The sequence below is a fragment of the Rhinopithecus roxellana genome, chromosome 12, assembly GCF_007565055.1.
Source record: "Rhinopithecus roxellana isolate Shanxi Qingling chromosome 12, ASM756505v1, whole genome shotgun sequence".
Classification (NCBI taxonomy): Eukaryota; Metazoa; Chordata; class Mammalia; order Primates; family Cercopithecidae; genus Rhinopithecus; species Rhinopithecus roxellana.
Window position 1 is genome coordinate 56,037,570 of NC_044560.1, and position 20,651 is coordinate 56,058,220.

At 42.7% G+C, this 20,651-nt stretch overlaps 1 protein-coding gene across 1 annotated transcript in view; it reads right to left on the bottom strand.

Moving 5' to 3' along the window:
- Window positions 1-3,485: 3,485 nt before the first annotated feature.
- The window catches only part of ZYG11A (zyg-11 family member A, cell cycle regulator), a 54,679-nt gene continuing 37,513 nt past the window's right edge, over window positions 3,486-20,651 (bottom strand). Inside the window, exons 9-14 of the mRNA XM_010372158.2 lie at window positions 19,444-19,605; window positions 19,318-19,362; window positions 15,663-15,857; window positions 10,567-10,628; window positions 9,446-9,543; window positions 3,486-4,014 (exon numbers count right to left, since the gene is read on the bottom strand). Of these exons, the coding sequence (XP_010370460.1) occupies window positions 3,839-4,014; window positions 9,446-9,543; window positions 10,567-10,628; window positions 15,663-15,857; window positions 19,318-19,362; window positions 19,444-19,605 (738 nt within the window). The 3' untranslated portion in view covers window positions 3,486-3,838. The remainder of the gene's footprint in view (window positions 4,015-9,445; window positions 9,544-10,566; window positions 10,629-15,662; window positions 15,858-19,317; window positions 19,363-19,443; window positions 19,606-20,651) is intronic.

A 20,651-nucleotide genomic window follows, 5' to 3' on the forward strand; every position in this document is an offset into this window, starting at 1 on the left:
GACCTCTCTCAGTTATCAGGCACTCACTAGAGCTGTCAAAAGATTTTAAGGTACCCCTAGTTTCTTCCTGTGGACAAGAGGTAATAAATAAACTCTGACATTGGTTGAACATGTGTCAGGAGTCAAACTGCAGATCCCAGTCTCTGCCAGTTACTTGCTGTATAACCTTGGACAAATTGTTTAAACGCTCTAGGCCTCAGCTTCCTCACCCACAAAACAAAACTTGTGAAGATTTAGCAAAATAAAAACACTTCATAGTCAATAAATACATTTTAATTGTTAACTTACAGTGTTTTTGTGAGAACCAAATGAAATCATCACTGTGAAACCCTTTGTAAACTACAGGGTGGCAGAAAAATCTTTTTATTTTTTGAGACAGGGTCTCACTCTGCCACCCAGGCTCCAGGCTGGAGTGCAGTGGTGTGATCTCAGCTCACTGAAGCCTTCACTTCCCAGGCTCAAGTGATCCTCCCACCTCAGCCTCTGGAGTAGCTGGGACTATAGGCGTATACCACCATGCCCAGCTAATTTTTGTATTTTTTGTAGAGACAGGATTTTGCCATGTCACCCAGGCTGGTCTTAAACTACTGGGCTCAAGCAATTCGCCCACCTAGGCCTCCCAAAGTGCTGGGATTACAGGTGTGTGCCACTACACCTAGCCTCCAGGAGACTCTTTGATAGCAGTTAGGAGCACTGAGAAGAAGGGGGCAACTAACTCTAATGGAAAGAATGGAGGATCAGGAAATGGGCAAGTAACACTGGAATTGAAGCCTGAAGGATTAAGGAACATTTCAAGGACAGAAGAGGAAGTTTGACACAGCATGAGCAAAGGTGAGGAAGAGGATGATACACTTAGAAAACCAAGAGTAGGCTGATATATAACCATACTGGTCCCAGTACCCCTCCCTCTTCTGGTACCAAGGCTACATCTTAAGCTATGGCCTTGCAGTCATCCTCCAACTGGATCTGAGCTCCGGCTAAGCTGAGCCTTGGCCTGGCCTAGAGTCACTAAACCATGGGCATGGATACAATGTAAATAACATTGCCTATTTCTGCAAAATACAAATGTGCTCCCAGGGTTATGCTTGCATCCTGGAAGGGAGAGTAACACAAGAGAGCCCAGGCCTTTACAGTCAGCACAAACCACACCAGCTGTGACAACCCAGGACACTAACCACCTTACTGAACTTCCTTTTTCTCATCTGTTAAGTGAGGAAAATAAAACTCACCTACCCATGAGGATTGTTGTGAATGACACAGAACTTGAAGGGATGTCTTGTACAGAATTGGACTTAACACACTGGTTCCCATAACACATCCTCACATCAGCATAAGCTAGCATCTGATAACAATGTTCTGAAGTGCTGGAACCCAGGTCAGGAAGATACCCTTTTGGAATCATGCAAGAGTGTGAAAAAATACAGTACAGTTTAAGGACTATGAAAGGAAGTAAGGTTACAAATTCTGCTTATCTGGTTGGACTCTGGTAATAGTTTGGGACATGGTTTAGAATAAGAATAAGCTTCTTCCTCATTTGATTTCAAAAGACAGTACATGGTACTCTAGTTAAGAATCTGGCCGGGCGCGGTGGCTCAAGCCTGTAATCCCAGCACTTTGGGAGGCCGAGATGGGCGGATCACGAGGTCAGGAGATCGAGACCATCCTGGCTAACATGGTGAAACCCCGTCTCTACTAAAAAATACAAAAAACTAGCCGGGCGAGGTGGCGGGCGCCTGTAGTCCCAGTTACTCGGGAGGCTGAGGCAGGAGAATGGCGTGAACCCAGGAGGCGGAGCTTGCAGTGAGCTGAGATCCGGCCACTGCACTCCAGCCTGGGCGACAGAGCGAGACTCCGTCTCAAAAAAAAAAAAAAAAGAATCTGAACCAAGGCGACTAAAAGCACAAAAATCTAGTCTTAAAATGTGCTAAACAACAAAAATTTACTTTTATTTTCTGAAAAACGTAAACAGATAAATGACAAAACATGTTCATGAATAGTCAGCAATAAGGCGAGGAAGGAATTCACACTCTGTTCCTCAAAGCAGCTCCGCAGGGCTTATGAAACAAGCTTCTGATACAGAAGTTCATACCGTAGTTGAAGCTGGTTTCAGAAAAGTTTCATGCTGGGTAAGAAAACTCGGTGAACTCTTTGGCAAACTCTTTCTGGCCTTTCCTCTTCTGCCAGTTTTGGTCATGGTCCCACCCAAATAAAATGGAGGGATTCAGATTGATCATTACATATAATCTTTCATCTAAACACTGCAAGTGCATAAGTCTCACCATGCCCTACACACTCACTCACATAAACAGCATGCCATGCTCACATAACAGGAAACATGCCAAAGATAAGATACCCAAAATTGTAAAAAAAAAAAAAAAAAAAAAAAGGCCAGGTGCAGTGACTCACGCCTGTAATCCCAGCACTTGGGGAGGCCAAGAAGGGCGGATCATGAGGTCAGGAGTTCGAGACCAGCATGACCAATACAGTGAAACCCCGTCTCTACTAAAAAATGTAAAAATTAGCTGGACGTGGTGGCATGTGCCTATAGTCCCAGCTACTCAGGAGGCTGAGGCAGGAGAATTGCTGGAACCTGGGAGGCGGAGGTTGTAGTGAGCCGAGATAGAACCACTACATTCCAGCCTGGACGACACAGTGAGACTCCGTCACACACACACAAAAAAAAGTAAAAAAATATATTTCTCTTTCCTCCACCCCTCTATTCTTTTGACATGAGGTCTCATTCTGTCATCCAGGACGGAGTGCAGTGGTGCAATCTCGGCTCACTGCAACCTCTGCCTCCTGGGCTCAAGTAGTCCTCCCACCTCAGCCTCCAAGTAGCTAGGAGTAAAGGTGCACACCACCACACCCAGCTAATTTTTGTATTTTTTGGTAGAGACAGAGTTTCGCCATGTTGGCAAGGCTGATCTTGAACTCCTGAGGTCAGACAATCCACCTGCCTTGGCCTCCCAAAGTGCTGGGAGGCACCACACCCAGCCTCAGATAAATAAATAAATAAATAAATTCTTTCCCCCCCTCTCCAACAGGGGTTCTACCTTCTAAATACCACATTGTCAAGCATATGCTTCCCACACTTTTCTCATAGCTTCACATGATGATAACAACTAAGGAATTTTTTTTTTTTTTTTTTTTTTCGAGATGGAGTCTCGCTCTGTCACCCAGGCTGGAGTGCAGTGGCCGGATCTCAGCTCACTGCAAGCTCCGCCTCCGCGGTTCATGCCATTCTCCTGCCTCAGCCTCCCGAGTAGCTGGGACCAAAGGCGCCCGCCACCTCACCCGGCTAGTTTTTTGTATTTTTTAGTAGAGACGGGGTTTCATCGGGTTAGCCAGGATGGTCTCGATCTCCTGACCTCGTGATCCGCCCATCTCAGCCTCCCAAAGTGCTGGGATTATAGGCTTGAGCCACCGCGCCCGGCCACAACTAAGGAAATTTAATATAAATATCAGTCTCCCTGTAGGTCTTTCTTTTCTCTTCTAGGTGAACAGGTCCCGCTCCCATGACAAGCTCCCAAAGTGAAAAAACTGTCCAGGGCTAGAGAAAAGTAACTGGCATAGCTGTTCCAACACAAGCTCCCAGGTCTTCCCAGAGTCCACAGTTTGAGTCTTCAAAATTGCTGCTGAAAGGCTGCAGCATGAGTCCAACCTGACTTGGGATTATGGCTATCATACAAATCCAACCTTTTGTAACATATATAAAATCAACAATCAAAGGCCAATGAGACAGCCAACTCACAAACTCCAATGACAACTGATGTGCAATTACTGCCAGGGCAGAACACCGGACACTGAGGAAGAGTGCAGACCTCTTAGTCCCTTAGGTTCAGAAGGGCATTTGACACAGAGTGGGCCTCTGATAATTCATGAAATGCATTCTGAAGTCGTCCAGAATGGAGGCTGCAATCTGCTGTGCTTGGGGAGTTGCCTCACTGTGCTCCTGGATATCACACAAAAGCTGCAATCCTTCTTCTTCAACTAACATTTTGCAATATTTGCTGGCTGAAAGAAAATCAAGCAGAGACACTCCATGGACAACTGGCATTTTAAATATTCCCATGTCACCACATTCACCCTGCTGAGGAAACAATACAAAGGTTTAAGTGCTTTGGTCTAGGAATTAACAGACAAAATGAGTCAATCAATCCTAAAGCAGTGCGTCAAAACTTAAATAATGCTCGGCTTGTATGAGATAACAGTTGCTCATTTTGGTATGTTTACTTCCAGACAACTCTATCTTCAAGCATTTTTTTTTTTTTTTGAGACAGAGTTTTGCTCTTGTTCCCCAGGCTGGAGTGTAGTGGCGCAATCTCGGTTCACTGCAACCTCCACCTCCCAGGCTCAAGCAATTCTCCTGCCTCAGCCTCCCAAGTAGCTGAGATTATAGGCATGCGCCACCACACCTGGCTAATTTTTTTGTATTTTTGATAGAGATGAGTTTCACCATGTTAGTCAGGCTGGTGTTGAACTCCTGACCTCAGGTGATCCACCTGCCTCGGCCTCCCAAAGTGTTGGGATTACAGGCGGCCACTGCACCTGGCCCGAACATCTTTAATCCTAGCTAAATGATGTTGAAAACACCAGATGTTAAATAAAATATAATTCATAAATGTTAATGCACAGATCAATGTACAAACTAAAGGAATTTTCCAGGAGCTGGAAACAAAGAGTACTTCAGCTAGTGTAAGCTAACCTGCAGCTAAGCCTGCGGCAGAAAGAAACTGGTGGTCTTAGTAATCGAGGCATTTAAATTTCAGCTTGCAGAGTTGGAGGCAAAATCCATACATAAAAGTAGACCCACAAAGGGCTAGATAAGAGAAGGGATAAGATACTGAAGCATCTCTGTCGTAGATGAGGCTGTAGGGGTATACAAGAGTAGGAGAGGAGAAATCTTCTCATGATCACAATCCCAAGTGGGTAATAAGGTTTGAATTTACACTACCTGAATGTTGCTGAGAAATTAATATAAAAAATCTAGCACAAGCCTAGGGAAACCTCTGGAGCACTTCACAGAAGCGAATACAAAACTGCCACAGGGACACGCCAATCCATTCTAGAATGAATTCTTGGAAAAACAAGCCCTGATAAAGTTGACTTCACAATCCAAAACTGCCCCCACTCAACATAACACACATAATAAGATCAGATAAAGACCACAAAATAATTACTTTTAAAGAAGAAAAAAATAGGAATATCTGAAAAAGAAGCAAATAAAACATTCAGACATTTAAAAATATATCACTAAAATTAAAGACTTAGTCCAAGAGCAGATTCAGACCCAGGTGGCTGGGTGCGGTGGCTCACGCCTGTAATCCCAGCACTTTGGGAGGCTGAGGTGGGTGAATCACCTGAGGTCAGGAGTTTGAGACCAGCCTGGCCGACATGGTGAAGCCCCATCTCTACTAAAAATACAAAAAAGTAGACGGGCATAGTAGTGGGCCTCTATAATCCCAGCTACTCAGGAGGCTGAGGCAGGAGAGTCACTTGAACCCAGGAGGCAGAGGTTGCAGTGAGCTGAGATCATGCCACTACACTCCAGCCTGGGCAACAAAAGTGAAACTCTGTCTCAAAAAAAAAAAAAAAAAAAAAAAAAGAAATAAAAGAAAAAGATTTAGACCCAGTTAAAGAGAAATAGGCCAGACATAACGGTTCATTCCTGTAATCCCAGCACTTTAGGATGCCTGGGCAGGAGGATCAAGGCAATATAGTGAGACCATGTCTGTACAACAAAATAAAAAAATTAGCTGGGTGTGATGCTACATAGTCCCAGCTATTCAGGAGGCTGAAGTGGGAGAGTCACCTGAGCCCAGGAGGTTGCAGCTGCAGTGAGCTGTGACTGTGCCACTGCACTCCAGCCTGGGCAACACAGTGAGACCCTGTTTAAAAAAAAAGAAAAGAAAATTACCTATCAAGAAATGATAATTAGGCTGACAGTAGACCCCAACAGCAATAGAAAATAATAAAAATGGCCAGGCGTCATGGCTCATGCCTGTAATCCCAGCACTCTGGGAGGCTGAGGCCAACATCTGAGGTCAGGAGTTTGAGACCCAGAATGGTCAACATGGTGAAACCCCGTCTCTACTAAAAAAAAATTAAAACTTAGCCGGGTGTGGTGGTGCATGCCTGTAGTCCCAGCTACTCAGGAGGCTGAGGCAGGAGAATCCCTTGAACATGTGAGACAGAGATCCCACCACTGCACTCCAGTCTGGGCAACAGAGACTGCCTCAAAAAAAAAAGAAAAAAAACTAAAAATATTTTTTCTCCCAAATGCTAAAATAAAGTAACTATCTGGAATTCTATAACCAGTTATATTATTATTTAAGAGTAAGAATAGGGGTGGGGTGACAGATTTTGTCAGTCATACACCATCGAAACGTGAATCCAGAAAAGGAGTGGTGGGGGTTAAAAAAAAAAAGAAAGAAAGCAGGATGAGCAAAGAAAATGGTATTTAGCAAACTGAAGCCAGGCGCGGTGGCTCATGCCTGTAATCCCAGCACTTTGGGAGGCTGAGGCGGGCGGATCATGAGGTCAGGAGATGGAGACCATCCTGGGTAACACGGTGAAACCCTACCTCTACTAAAAATACAAAAAAATTTAGCCGGGCATGGTGGTGGGCACCTGTAGTCCTAGCTACTCAGGAGGCTGAGGCAGGAGAATGGCGTGAACCCAGGAGACAGAGCTTGCAGTGAGCTGAGATTGCGCCACTGCACTCCAGCCTGGGTGACAGAGCAAGACTCTGCCTCAAAAAAAAAAAAAAAAAAAAAAAAAAATTGTATTTAGCAAATTGAAATAAGCCTTGACTGTAAAACAGTAACAGCTAAACTATCTTTAAGGATATGAAAACAAGGTAGAAATAAAATATATTGATTAGTCATGTTCTTGGACAGAAATACTCATTTGTGGCTGGACGTGGTGGCTCATGCCTGTAATCCCAGCACTTTGGGAGGCTGAGGTAGGAGGATCACTCAAGCCCAGGAGTTCACAACCAGCCTGGGCAACATAGCAAGACCCTGTTGCTTTTTGTTTTGAAGTGTTTTTTTTTTTTTTAATTTAAAAGAAAAAAAAATTAAATACATTTTTCTAAAGAAATACTCATTTGTCATAGAGATGGGAATTCTCTTTAGGTTGACTTATAACTCTAACATGATGCTGATATACCGTAAGGGTTGCTGTTTTGGGGGAAAACCCCAGGCATGGTGGTGTACACCCGTAGTCCCAGCTATTTGGGAGGCTAGGTGACAGCATCACCTGAGCTGAGACTGCAGTGAGCTATGATCAAGCCACTGCACTTCAGCCTGGGCAATGAAGTGAGACCCTGTCTCAAAAATAAAATAAATAAAATTAAAATAAAATAAAATAAGATGCTTACCCTTCTAATTGTTGTGAAGATTAAATGATTTAGTCATGAAGTGCTTACAACATTGCCTGGCACATAATAAGTACTCGACTGAATTCCAGTTGCGGTTAGTTTCTCCTGTTATAACTGTATGAGTCTGTTTCAGGGCTATTCTGATCCAGTCACCTGCTATCTATCTATTCATATGTCAGAACCACTCATGGCACCATTTTACAATGTTAAGAGATGTCTACAGGCAAGCTCCTAAAAACCCATTTCTTTCCTTCTTTCTTATCTTAGAGACAGGAGTCTTGCTCTGTTCCCCGGGCTGGAAGTAGGCAGTTCCATGATCATGGCTTACTGTGGCCTTGAACAAGTGATCCTCCTTGCACAGGTGATCCTCCTGACTTGGCCTCCCAAAGTGCTGGGATTACAAGCACGAGCCACGAGGCTGAGCCCATAAAAAACATTTTTCTGGCCAGGCACAGTGGCTCACGCCTGTAATTCCAACACTTTGGGAGGCCGAGGCAGGCAGATCACCTGAGGTCAGGAGTTCGAGACCAGCCTGGCGAACATGGTGAAACTCCATCTCTAACAAAAATATAAAAATTAGCCAAGTGTGGTGGTAGGCACCTGTTATCCCAGCTCTACTTGAGAGGCTGAGGCAGGAGAATTGCTTGAACCCAGGAGGCAGAGGTTGCAGTGAGCCAAGATAGCACCATTGCACTCCAGCCTGGGCAACAAGAGTGAAATTCTGTTTCAGAAACAAACAAACAAACATTTTTCTTTGTTCTTTCCTGTTGATTCTGTCAGATAAACTTTAGAATAATTTTCAGATCCTCCATCTCCTACCTATTCATTTGAATTGTATTACATTAATAAACTGAAAAGAAATGACATCTATATGTCTAATAGGTCATTCCATCTTAGAAACTGGAATGCTCTTATAATTATTTCAGGCTCTTAAATTATCTCATAGTTTTCTGCATATGTCTCATTACTTGTTAAAGGCATTTTAAAATATTTTATGTTTTTGGTAATAATGTGAGTGGTGGTATACTTTCCCTTAATTATATTTTCTGATTTTTGCTGGCATTATAAAACTATTGGTTTTTATACATTGCTTTACAGCTAGTCAACAAGCTAAACTTTTAATTCTAAAAGTTGTCTCTTGGGTTTCCTGTTATAAAATAATAGCTTGTATCTCCCATAATACAATGAAAAATTATATACCAATTCTCAACAAAAGATATCAATGGAAAATTCTCAAAGGGGATTGTGTTTTTTTTAAGACAGAGTACAGTGGCACTCTCATAGATCACTGCAGCCTCGAACTGCTGGGCTTAAGGGAGACTTCCACCTTGGCCTCACGAGTAGCTGCGACTATAGATGCATGCCACTGCATACCTGGCTAATTTTTTTTTTAATGTAAAAAACATAGGTGGGGTCTTGCTATGTTGACTCAGCTGGTCTCAAACTCCTGGCCTCAAGCGATCTCCTGCCTCAGCCTCCCAAAGTGCTGTAATCTCAGCACTTTGGGAGACACCTCACCTGGCCTCAAAAGGGATTTTAAATGGCAAAACATGCAAAAAATATTTAATGTGTTTGGGAAATAACCCCTGACTCCTGGCCTCCCAATCTCCCATAGACCATTACACAGAAGCAGGTCCATGTTTTACTAAAGGAAGAGTGTCAGCAATAAACTGTTGAGTGAAAAGACCAAGCTATAGGACAGCATGCACAGAATAAGCCCATTTTGTTAAAAACTATATTTCACATACACAGCACATACTAAATATAGCATGGCTATAGAAAAGTATCTGGGAGATTATTAAATTATTAACGGTGCTTGTCTGTGGGGAATACAAGTAGGAGCAAACTTTTACCTTCTATTTGGCTTGCTATCTACCCTCAAATAGATTACTAATTCTGAAGCATTGTTTTAAGCTAGTAAGATCTTTTTTCAGTTTCTTTTTAAACATACCTAAATTCAGAGGACAGAAGTAGACAATTTTTGCACATCCACCTTGAACTTAATCATTACACAGAAAAATAGCTGGAAAACTATTATGTTTTGAATATATGTTGAATACATACGATTTTTACTGCAGACATGACACACAGCCCATAGTGCCCAGAGCTGAACCTCTGGTTGAGAGAAGTTGCCAAGGAGTGGGAAAAATGTCTTGAGAGATCTGAAACAAAAAAAGTACAAAGATGTTAATCCAGAACTCAGGCCAGTATTCAGGGATATAATAATTAATACTATGTAATTAATATAATAATGTATATAATTTTCATGGCCGCACACAGTGGCTCACGCCTGTAATCACAGCACTTTGGGAGACCAAGGCAGGTGCATCGCTTGAGCTCAGGAATTCAGGACCAGCCTGGGCAACAAACAAACAAACAAACAAACAAACAAAAAAATTAGCTGGGCCTGGTGGCCCACGCCTGTGGTGCCAAGTGGGAGGATTCTCAAGTGGGAGGATCACTTGAGCCTGGGAAGTCAAGGCTGCATTGACATGTGATCCTGCCACTGCATTCCAGCTCCAGCCTGGGCAACAGAGCGAGACCCTGTCTCAAAGGGTTGAAAAAAAAGAATTTTCAACATTTTCCCCATAGGGTCAACTCCTCCTTGTGACCGAGCATACAATGAAGCTATTATTTAAGAAACTGCATTCTGTACTGGACACTTTATACGTTCAATATCTCACTGCATCCTCAATCTTACACACTGTCAGCCTCATTTTACAGACAAGGAAAACTGACTTTCTAGAAATGACTTTCCCAATATCACAGAGAAACAGGATTTGAACATAAGGCTAACTGTAACACTTCATCACTGTATCACTGAGTACAGCCTTTAAGAAAAGCACAACATTGGGCCAGGCATGGTGGCTCACACCTGTAATCCCAGCACTTTGGGAGGCCAAGGTGGGCAGATCATGAGGTCAGGAGACCAAGACCATCCTGGCTAACATGGTGAAACCCCATCTCTACTAAAAATACAAAAAATTAGCCGGGTGTGGCGGCAGATGCCTGTAGTCTCAGCTACTTGGGAGGCTGAGGCAGGAGAATGGCGTGAACCCGGGAGGCGGGGCTTCCAGTGAGCCAAGATCGCGCCACTGCACTCCAGCCTGAGGAAGAGAGCAAGACTCGATCTCAAAAAAAAAAAAAAAGAAAAGAAAAAGAATAGCACAACATCATGAAATTACCTATAGGTCACCAATGCTGTCATCTTACAACTTGAACTTGGCCAATTCTGGATGGTTGCATGCTACTCCAAAAACAAGAGAGAGAAACCAAGATTTGAATAATTCACCATTTACAACAAAATTTTTCAAAATCTGGGAATGACTGAACAAATTTAGATACACCTACTTGGCAAAATACCAATCACATAACGATTATATACACAGAATATCTTAACAGTGTAGGAAAAAATATAAGAACAAGGAGCATCTGTTTAAAGATACTGGACTGAGCACACATTTATACCTCTACTCCCTCCATAATCCCATTAACAGAAAGTAAAACAAAGAACAATGCACATGGAAAAATGGTAACTGATTTAATACCTAGCACTTGGAAAGGTTAAAACACAAACCAGGCTGGACGCGGTGGCTCATGCCTGTAATCCCAGCACTTTGGGAGTAGAGGTCTCTACTAAAAAAAAAAAAAAAAAAAAATTAGCTGGGTGTGGTGGCAGGTGCCTGTAGTCCCACCTACTAGGGAGGCTGAGGCAGGAGAATGGTGTGAACCCCGGGGGCGGAGCTTGCAGTGAGCCAAGATCGCACCACTGCACTCCAGCCTGGGCGACAGAGCAAGACTCTGTCTCAAAACAAAACACAACAAAAAACACAAACCAATTTGAAGAGAACCCCTAAGAGACTTAAAAATTTGGCACATGAGGTACTTCCTGAAGTGAAATTACAGGTCGGGTTGAAAATAGGACTGGGCCGGGCACGGTGGCTCATGCCTGTAATCTCAGCACTTTGGGAGGCCAAGGCAGGTAGACCACCTGGGGTCAGAAGTTCGAGACAGGCCTGGAAAACATGGTGAAACCCTGTCTCTACTAAAAAAATAAAAATTAGCCGGGTATGGTGGCGTGTGCCTGTAATCCCAGCTACTCAGGAGACTGAGGCAGGAGAATCGCTTGAAGCTGGGAGGCGGAGGTTGCAGTGAGCCGAGACGGCGCCACTGCACTGCACTGCAGCCTGGGCGACAGAGCAAGACTCCATCTTGGGGGGAAAAAAAAAAGAAAAAGAAAATAGGAAGACAGGTTCAAAGGATTAGGATTCCCAGATTTCTTCCGTGATCCTTAATAAAAAAGTCTGGACTGGCCAACCGTATAAACAATTCAGGGTGGGAACACCATGCTAAAAACAGGGATGTGTCTGGAGTTAAAATCTAAATACTAAATGTTGAGATTCCCTGCCCCTCAACTCTCTTATTTTACTAGGCTTTCAGACTATTGGCAATGAAGCTTATAATTTTTTTTTTTTTTTTTTTGAAGATGAAATTTCACTCTTGTTGCCCAGACTCGAGTGCGATGGTACGATCTCGGCTCACTGCAACCTCTGCTTCCCGAGTTCAAGCAATTATCCTGTCTCACCCTCCAAAGTAGCTGGGATTACAGGTGCCCACCACCATGCCCGGCTATATATATATTTTTTTAAATTTTATTTATTGGCCAGGCGTGGTGGCTCACTCCTGTAATCCCAGCACTTTGGGAGGCCGAGGCGGGCAGATAACCTGAGGTCAGGAGTTCGAGACCAGCCTGGCCAACATGGTGAAACTCCATCTCTACTGAAAATACAAAATTAGCTGGGCATGGTGGTACGTGCCTGTAGTCCCAGCTACTTGGGAAGCTGAGGCAAGAGAATCACTTAACACGGGAGCCAGAGGTTGCAGTCAGCTGAGATCGCGCCACTGCATTCCAGCCTGGGTGACAAGAGTGAGACTCCATCTCAAAAAAAAAAATTATTTCTTTTATTTATTCATTTATTTATTTTGGGGACAGAGTCTAGCTCTGCCACCCAGGCTGGAGTGCAGTGGCATGATCTCTGCTTACTGATGCTTTGGTCTCCCGGGTTCAAGCAATTCTGCCTCAGCCTCCCGAGCAGCTGAGATTATAGGCATGCACTAACATGCCCAGCTATTTTTTGTATTTTTAGAGGAGACGGGGTTTCACCATGATGGCCAGGCTGGTCTCAAACTCCTGACCTCAGGTGATCCACCCACCTTGGCCGCCCAGCATGCTGGGATTACAGGCATGATCCACCGTACCCAGCCAAGCTCATAATTTGCACATAAAAGAATAGAAGTTTCTTCTCTAGGTAAGTTCCAACCAGTTTAGGACAAAAGATCTAAAAACACTACCACCAGGGAACACCTATTAAAAGATCAAATCTAGGCCAGGCGTGGAGGCTCATGCCTGTAATCCCAGCACTTTGGGAGGCTGAGGTGGGTGGATCACCTGAGGTCAGGAGTTTGAGACAAGCCTGACTAACATGGTGAAACCTCATCTCTACTAAAAAAAAAATATATATATATATACACACACATATATATATATGTAAATTAGCCGGGCGTGGTGGCAGGCGCCTGTAACCCCAGCTACTCGGAAGGCAGAGGGATTCCTTGAACCCAGGAGGCAGAGGTGGCAGTGAGCTATGATTGTGCCATTGCACTCCAGCCTGGGCGACGGAATAAGACACATTCTACCTGTCTGCAGTTTTCAATCAGTCCCACTCATAACTGTCCCCACGGACAGCTCAGGATCACCACAACTTTAAGAAAATCTTAACACAAAGGAACAAAATAAATAACAAAAAAAAGCAACTTGCAGGAAACAGAAGCCTTGGAGGAACAGGAAAACTTAAAAATTAGGCTGGGCATGATGGCTCCTGCGTGTAATCCCAGCACTTTTGAAGGCCGAGGTGGGCAGATCCCTTGAAGTCAGGAGTTTGCAACTAGCCTGGCCAAAATAGTGAAACCTTGTCACTACTAAAAATTAAAAAGTTAGCCAGGTGTGGTGGCGCAGCTGTAGTCCAGTGACTTGGGAGGCTGAGGTGGGAGGATCACTTGAACCCAAGAGGTGGAGGATGCAATGAGCTGAGATCACACCACTGCACTCCAGCCCGGGCAACAGACCAAGACTCCATCTCAAAACAAAACAAAACAAAACCAAACAAAAATCTATTTTTTTAAATTGGTCAGGCATGGTGGCTCACGCCTGTAATCGTAGCACTTCAGGAGGCCAAGGCAGGTGGCTCACTTGAGGTCAGTTCTAGACCAGCTTGGCCAACATGGTGAAACCATCTCTACTAAAAACACAACAATTATTGTGTTTTTACAAGTGTGCATTACCACACCTGTAATCCCAGCTACTTGGGAGGCTGCGGCAGGAGAATCACTTGAACCCAGGAGGCAGAGGTTGCAGTGAGCTGAGATTGTGCCACTGCACTCCAACCTGGGACAACAGAGTCAGAGTCTGTCTCAAAAAAATAAAATAAAATAAAATTTTAAATTATCATTATTATGTTGAAAGAGATAAGAGAAAAATAGATATAGGAACTATGAAACAAAAACAGGATATTATATTTTTAGAAGAGGATTCAGAACAAAAAAGATAAATGAGATAGATATGAAAAGATAAGTCTGGGAAGGCCAACATTCCAGAAAAAAATGATTAAAGAAATGTCCCAGGGAGGAAATGAGCTTCCTGACTGATAAGTACCCAACACAATATATGAAAATAAACCCACAAAAAATAAAAAAAATTAACAAAAAATAAACAAAAAAATAAAAAAAAACCCACAAGGCAAGCCATTGTGATTTCTGAACACTGAGGACAAAGGACAAAAACCTTAAAGCTTAAAAAAAAATTGCACAGGAGTTCTCAACAGTGATCCTGACAAGTAAAAGACAATGGAGCAAACATTTTTAAATTCTGAAGGAAAAATATTTCAAAGCTAGAATTCTATACCCAGCCATTTGATCAATTAAATGTGAGGGTAAAATAAAGGCCTTTTAAAACAGGTATGGTCTCATTTTCATGACTCTCTTCTTAGGAAGCTACTGAAGAATATGATCCAACAACAGGTGGGAGTAAACCAAGATACAGGGAGGCACATAAGCCAGGAAACACGGAATCCAACACGAGAGAGGCAAAGGGGGTCCCCGAGGATGACAGTAAAGGAATATCCGAGGATGACAGCAGTTCACCATATACGGTATACAAAATAAGCAGACCACATGGGAGGAATGCAAAGGCTCTGGGAAAGAAAATCCTGAGTAGGTGAAGTGTACAGAATATGTATGAAGATTTATACCTTGAGTATACACTTAGAAAGGCTGTGCATAGAAACAGTAAGAAAAAGAATCTTAGTTTCCGAAAGTGGGAAAATGAATTGATAGATTCCTAAAGCGATAAAGTCAAGAACAACAGCATAATATGTTATTTAGAATTAAGGAAGTTGGCTAGGCGCGATGGCTCATGCCTGTATTCCCAGCACTTTGGGAGGCCAAGGTAGGCAGATTGCTTGAGCTCAGGAATTTGAGAACAGCCTGACCAACATGGCAAAACCCCATCTACAAAAAATACAAAAATTAGCTGGCTGTGGTGGCACACACCTGTAGTCCTAGCTACTTGGGAGGTTGAGGTGAGAGGACCGCCTAAGCCTCGGAGGTTGAGGCTGCAGTGAGCTATGAATTGTGCCACTGTGCTCCACCCTGGGAGACAGACCCTGTCTCAAAAAAAAAAAAAAAAAACCAACAAAATAAATAATTTTTTAAAAAAGCTGATGGGAAAGAAGACCGAAATAAGTCATATGCAACAAAATGTTAACAGAGATAGTTTTGGGTGGAAAGATATGGGTTAGTAATAAGTTTTTCTATATTTTTCCCACTTTTATTTTTTTGAGACGGAGTCTCGCTCTGTTAACCAGGCTGGAGTGCAGTGGCACAATCTCGGCTCACTGCAAGCTCCGCCTCCCGGGTTCACGCCATTCTCCTGCCTCAGCTTCCCGAGTAGCTGGGACTACAGGCACCCGCCACCATGCCCGGCTAATTTTTTGTATTTTTAGTAGAGATGGGGTTTCACTGTGTTAGCCAGGACAGTCTCCATCTCCTGACCTTGTAATCTGCCTGCCTCGGCCTCCCAAAGTGCTGGGATCACAGGCATGAGCCACTGCGCCTGGCCTATTTTTCCCACTTTCTACAATCATATTATTATGATTTAGAAAACTACATTTTCTGTAATTAGAGATTACTCTGGATTTTGTAAAGAAGAATGTGGTTCCTGTACCAGATCTTGGAGAAGAGCACGCCTCTGGAAGTCACGGGATATCCAAAGTTGTCTGTCAGACGTCAGGTGGGCAATGATACCTGCAGCAAAATAGCTGACTTCCATTTCCCTGCTACAGAGTAAACTGTTGATATGCTTCAGCGCATCATCGGTCACCAGCTTGGAAGAGAGCTCTCTGATTTCTGCTATGTTGTTCTACAGGTCAGGTGGAGCAGAGAACCCCAGAGACGAGAAGGGAGGGGAGAATCAGGAATTGACTTTTTTCACTTTCCTGCTTCTCAGGTCAGATACATTCAGAACACTTACTCCTATTCCCACCTCCGCCTCAAGCAAGCCTAAAGCCCACAATCCAACTCCCTTGATAAGGATGATCATTAACAACAGTCACTAAATAGGTACTTACTAAGTGCCAGGCACAGTACTAGATAAATAAAATTATCTTTTTATCTACTTTATCTCATTTAATCTTTAAAATACTACTACAAAGAAACGTGACACTAAGCATGACAAACTTGTCAAGTTCACACTGCTAATAACTGGATGAACTAGAGTACAAATCAAGGCCTAACTCAAATACTTAACATTACTGAAGGTCTGCTCAAGTTTACGTTATCTCTTAATAATAACAATGAAAGTCAGGCAGTATTTTCTTTATTTTATACGTTACACTAATTTTCTATGCTGTGTAACAAATTACCACAAACTTAGTGGCGTAAAACAATATGCATTTATGATTTCCTGGTTTCTGTGGGGCAGGAGTCTCGGCATGACTTAGCTAGACCCTCTTCTCTGAGATCTCACAGGGCTGCAATCAAAGTGCTGGCTGGGCTGCATTTTCACCTGGAGGCTCCACTGGGGGAGAATTTACTGCCAGCCTCACTCAGACTGCTGGCAGAATTCATTTCCGGTGGCTGCAGGACTGAGTGATTCAGTTTCTTGCTGGAGGCCACGTTTAGCTCCTAGAGGCTGCCCCAAGTTCCTTAAACTGTGGGCTCCTCCCTCCTCTAACCACTTACTTCATGACTGTTTGCTCCGTCAGGGCCACAGAGAAAGAGTCCCTACAATGGGCCTGCTAGCAGGACAGATTACATATATATAAGTATATAGCAACATAATCATGGGAGTGATATCTTATCTCTGCCATATTCCCTTGGCCAGAATCAAGAAACAGGTCCTGCCCACACTCAAGGGTAGGGGATGTCAGTCTCAGGAGGCTGGAATCACTGGGAGAATCTGTCTACAAAAATGAAAAACCAAAGGTTTAATGAGGTGAAACAGTCAAAAGTAAACACAGCAGTTTGTGTTAGTGTTAACTGCTGCTTCTGATGAACCATTCAGGAAAGCACACCCTAGACACTACTATATTGAGGCACATAGGACACTAAAGATTGAAGCAGATATCGAGATGTCCCCCCACGCCTGTTTTTCCCAAGACCAGCTATATCCCTCATCAATGCATGATTTCAGTGTTAAGTCTATCATGTTACCCCCTAACATGACGTTCTTAGCACAACTGACAGGGGCACCACAGGTGAGTCCCAAGATTTTTCTTATAAATCCTCACATTCTGGATCTCTCAAAAAAAAAAGAAAGAAAGAAAGAAAGTGGGCTGGGTGTGGTGGGTCACACCTGTAATCCCAGCACTTTGGGAGGCTGAGGCAGGCAGATCACGAGATCAAGAGATTGAAACCATCCTGGCCTCTCTTTTAGTGGAGACAGTGAAACCCTCTCTCTACTAAAAAAATACAAAAATTAGCCAGGCGTGGTGGTGCATGCCTGTAATCCCAGCTACTTGGGAGGCTGAGGTGGGAGAATCACTTGAACCCTGGAGGCAGAGGTTGCAATGAGCCAAGATCGCGCCATTGCACTCCAGCCTGGGTGACAAGAGCGAGACAAAAAAAAAAAAAAAAAAAAGAAAAGTGGACGATCTTTTAGGTCAGCTAGTAGGATATGTAGAATTGTTTAGGATATATGAGTCATCAATCCAACTTTCTGGCATTATTTCCCGTTCCTTTTCACCTTCCTACTTTTTCCCCAAATTCTAACCATTCCATTTTAACAGTGTTCCTCAATGATTATTTACACTTATTTATTACATTATAAATAATCTTCCCTAGCCAAAAATGACTTTGTCCCTTCTTTATACTTTTCCATACCTTCCAGATTTCCAGTATTAATCATTTATTCCTCTCTGTGAGGCCTTTCACATCTACTTTGTTGTGAGTCCTGTATGTGTGAGATACATGAAGATAGGGCACAGTCCCTCTATGAGTTCAGGACCAAGGCTCCCAATGGACTCAGTGCCTCTCTTGCAGCACTCACTTGTCAGTCGTAAATCAGACACCTATTTGTACACATGTCTAACACTGCCCCCAAAGTTATGAGCACCATCATCTTGACATATTTCATGCATCTGTGTCTTTCCAATGCATACGGCATGGCAAAGTGAAGGTGCTTACTATATGGCTTTATTACTTATTGAAAAATCTTCACCTTTAGCTTTAGGAAACAAAGAAATGTCTCAATTGTAGAATATCTTGATTGAAGGCAGTATATAAGTACCAACAAAGAAATTGCTAAAAAAAAAAAAAAAAATGGACTGCCTGGATAAAGTAGTATAGTAAACTGATTAGTATCAGAGGGTCTGGAGCCAGACTGCCTCAGTGTTTTTTTTTTTTTTTTTTTTTTTGAGCAGAGTTTCATTCTTGTTGCCCAGGCTAGAGTACAGTGGTACGATCTTGGTTCACCTCAACCTCTACCTCCCAGGTTCAAGCGATTCTCCTGCCTCAGCCTCCCAAGTATCTGGGATTACAGGCATGTGCTACCATGCCCAGCTAATTTTTGTATTTATTTTTAGTAGAGACAGGGTTTCGCCTTGTTGGCCAGGCTGGTCTCCTGACCTCAGGTGATCCACCCACTTTGGCCTCCCAAAGTGCTGGGATTACAGGCATGAGCCACTGTGCCCAGCTGAGTTTGAGTTCTAATTAGGATAAATTGCATTTCTGAGACTCAGATTCTCTATGAAACATGGATAACAGTGTATGGTAGAATACAAAAATAACACAACTTTTCCTATCCCTGTATATACTCCCCATAGCAATGTGACTTTACTGCCTTTAATCTGGGTTTAAATATATCATCTGTGTTGTCCTATGAAACATTAGCAAGGTGACATAAGCAGAGGTTTAAAAAGCACTTGGACAGTGGGGCCTGCCCTCTGAGACTGCCACGTGGAGAAGCCCGTGGACAAAAAGCCTGCCAGCTGGTAAGCAGCACCAACTGTCAGACATGAGAGTCAGGCCTTCTTAGACCCTCCAGCCTCAGTCAAGCCACCAGATGACTGCAGTTACATAAGTGACCCCACATGAGACCAGACAGACCAGAAGAACTTTACAGCTGAGCTGAGCTCAAACTACTGACCCACAGATTCATAAGTAAATTAAACGGCTACTGTTTTAAGCCACTAAGCTATAGTTTGTTCATAACAATAGATAACTGATACACAATGGTATTTACTCTGTAGAGCTAATGTAAAGATTAAATGAGTTTATACATGTAAATTGCTTACATTAGTGCCTAGCATACAGTAGGTACTATATAAGTGTTAGGTTTTGTTTTCAAGCAATTAAAATTAATTCAAAACAATTCACCTTACCAAAAGACCAAGTACTTTGCTTTGTATTGCTGACTCTGAAAAGGTCTGTCAAAAAAATAGATATATACAGGTTACTTTATCATGAAGAAAAGAACTTTACATATAAACTCAATCCTGTCTTCCTACCTCCAAGACTTGGATGAAGATTTCCAATCCTTGATTTTCAATAAAGTGCTTGCAGGCAGCTGGAGACCCATCTGTAAGATTCCAAAGTGCTTTCAAAGTAAACAAGAGGGTGACATCATCTAAATTCTCAGTAGTCTTTTGTTTTACTATTGCTAGAAGTTCCTAAAAACCAAAGAGACAGGGAGTTAGATGCTCTAATGAATAATCAATTGCAGTATAAAGAAAGCAATGTTAAGATGCATCAAACCTCGGTTCTAAACCCAAGTTCTGCCACTGAGTAGCTTTGTGATCTATTTTCTTTCTATAAAATAAATTACAACTACTTTTTACAGTTTTTGTGAGGATTAAATGAAAAAAATTTAAGTTTAGTGAGCACTTAGTCCAGTTCTTGGCATATGGTCATTAAGTTCATAATCAAGTACATTATTAGCTATTCCATTATTTTTATTTAGATCACTTACTCAATACCTTCTTTAAACCAAGTACAAAAAAAAAAAAAAAAGGTGGGGGGGTAGAAGTCAGACAAAAAAAAGTTGACTTTTTTAAATTAAATAAAAGAATTTTAAATTTTGGTTAATTATCTGATGGAAACACATAAAAGCCTAAAATTTAGGCTTTAGGAAGGATGGGAGAAGGGAGCCTCCATACAAAAATAATGTGTAACTGAGACCAGAAGAAAAGGAGGTTAAACCAGCCCAATAAGAAATGGGGACAGGCAGGAATGGGGCTCGGGGAAGAGGGGGAGGAAGCACATGCCAGGCAAAGTTTGGGGCAGGAAAGTCTGCTGCTTTAAGCCACTGAGCAGGTCAGTGGGGCTAGAACACCAGGACAGCGTTCCATCACATGACCTCACATCTTGAAGAGGCCACTGGTTCACTGTGACAGACTGCAAAGTACCATTTGAGATCAACATTTCAAGAAAGAAGTCAAGCTAGTATTTACGGTCTCTTTCAATATCAGACTGTCATGCGAGAGGAAAAAGACAAACAATTTTCACTTTAACCAGCTGATGAAAAGATACATAAAATATAACAGCACCAAACAAATCAGAATGTGTATTTTCAAGAAGAATGAGACCACCTCAAATATTCTGCCCAATCAGTTGAGAATGTGTCAAGAGACTTCATCACAAAAATAAATCTGTGAAAGTCAAGAGGAGAAGAAAAGGGTGGCAGATGAGATGGGTGCACTCACCTAGGCAGCTAGTT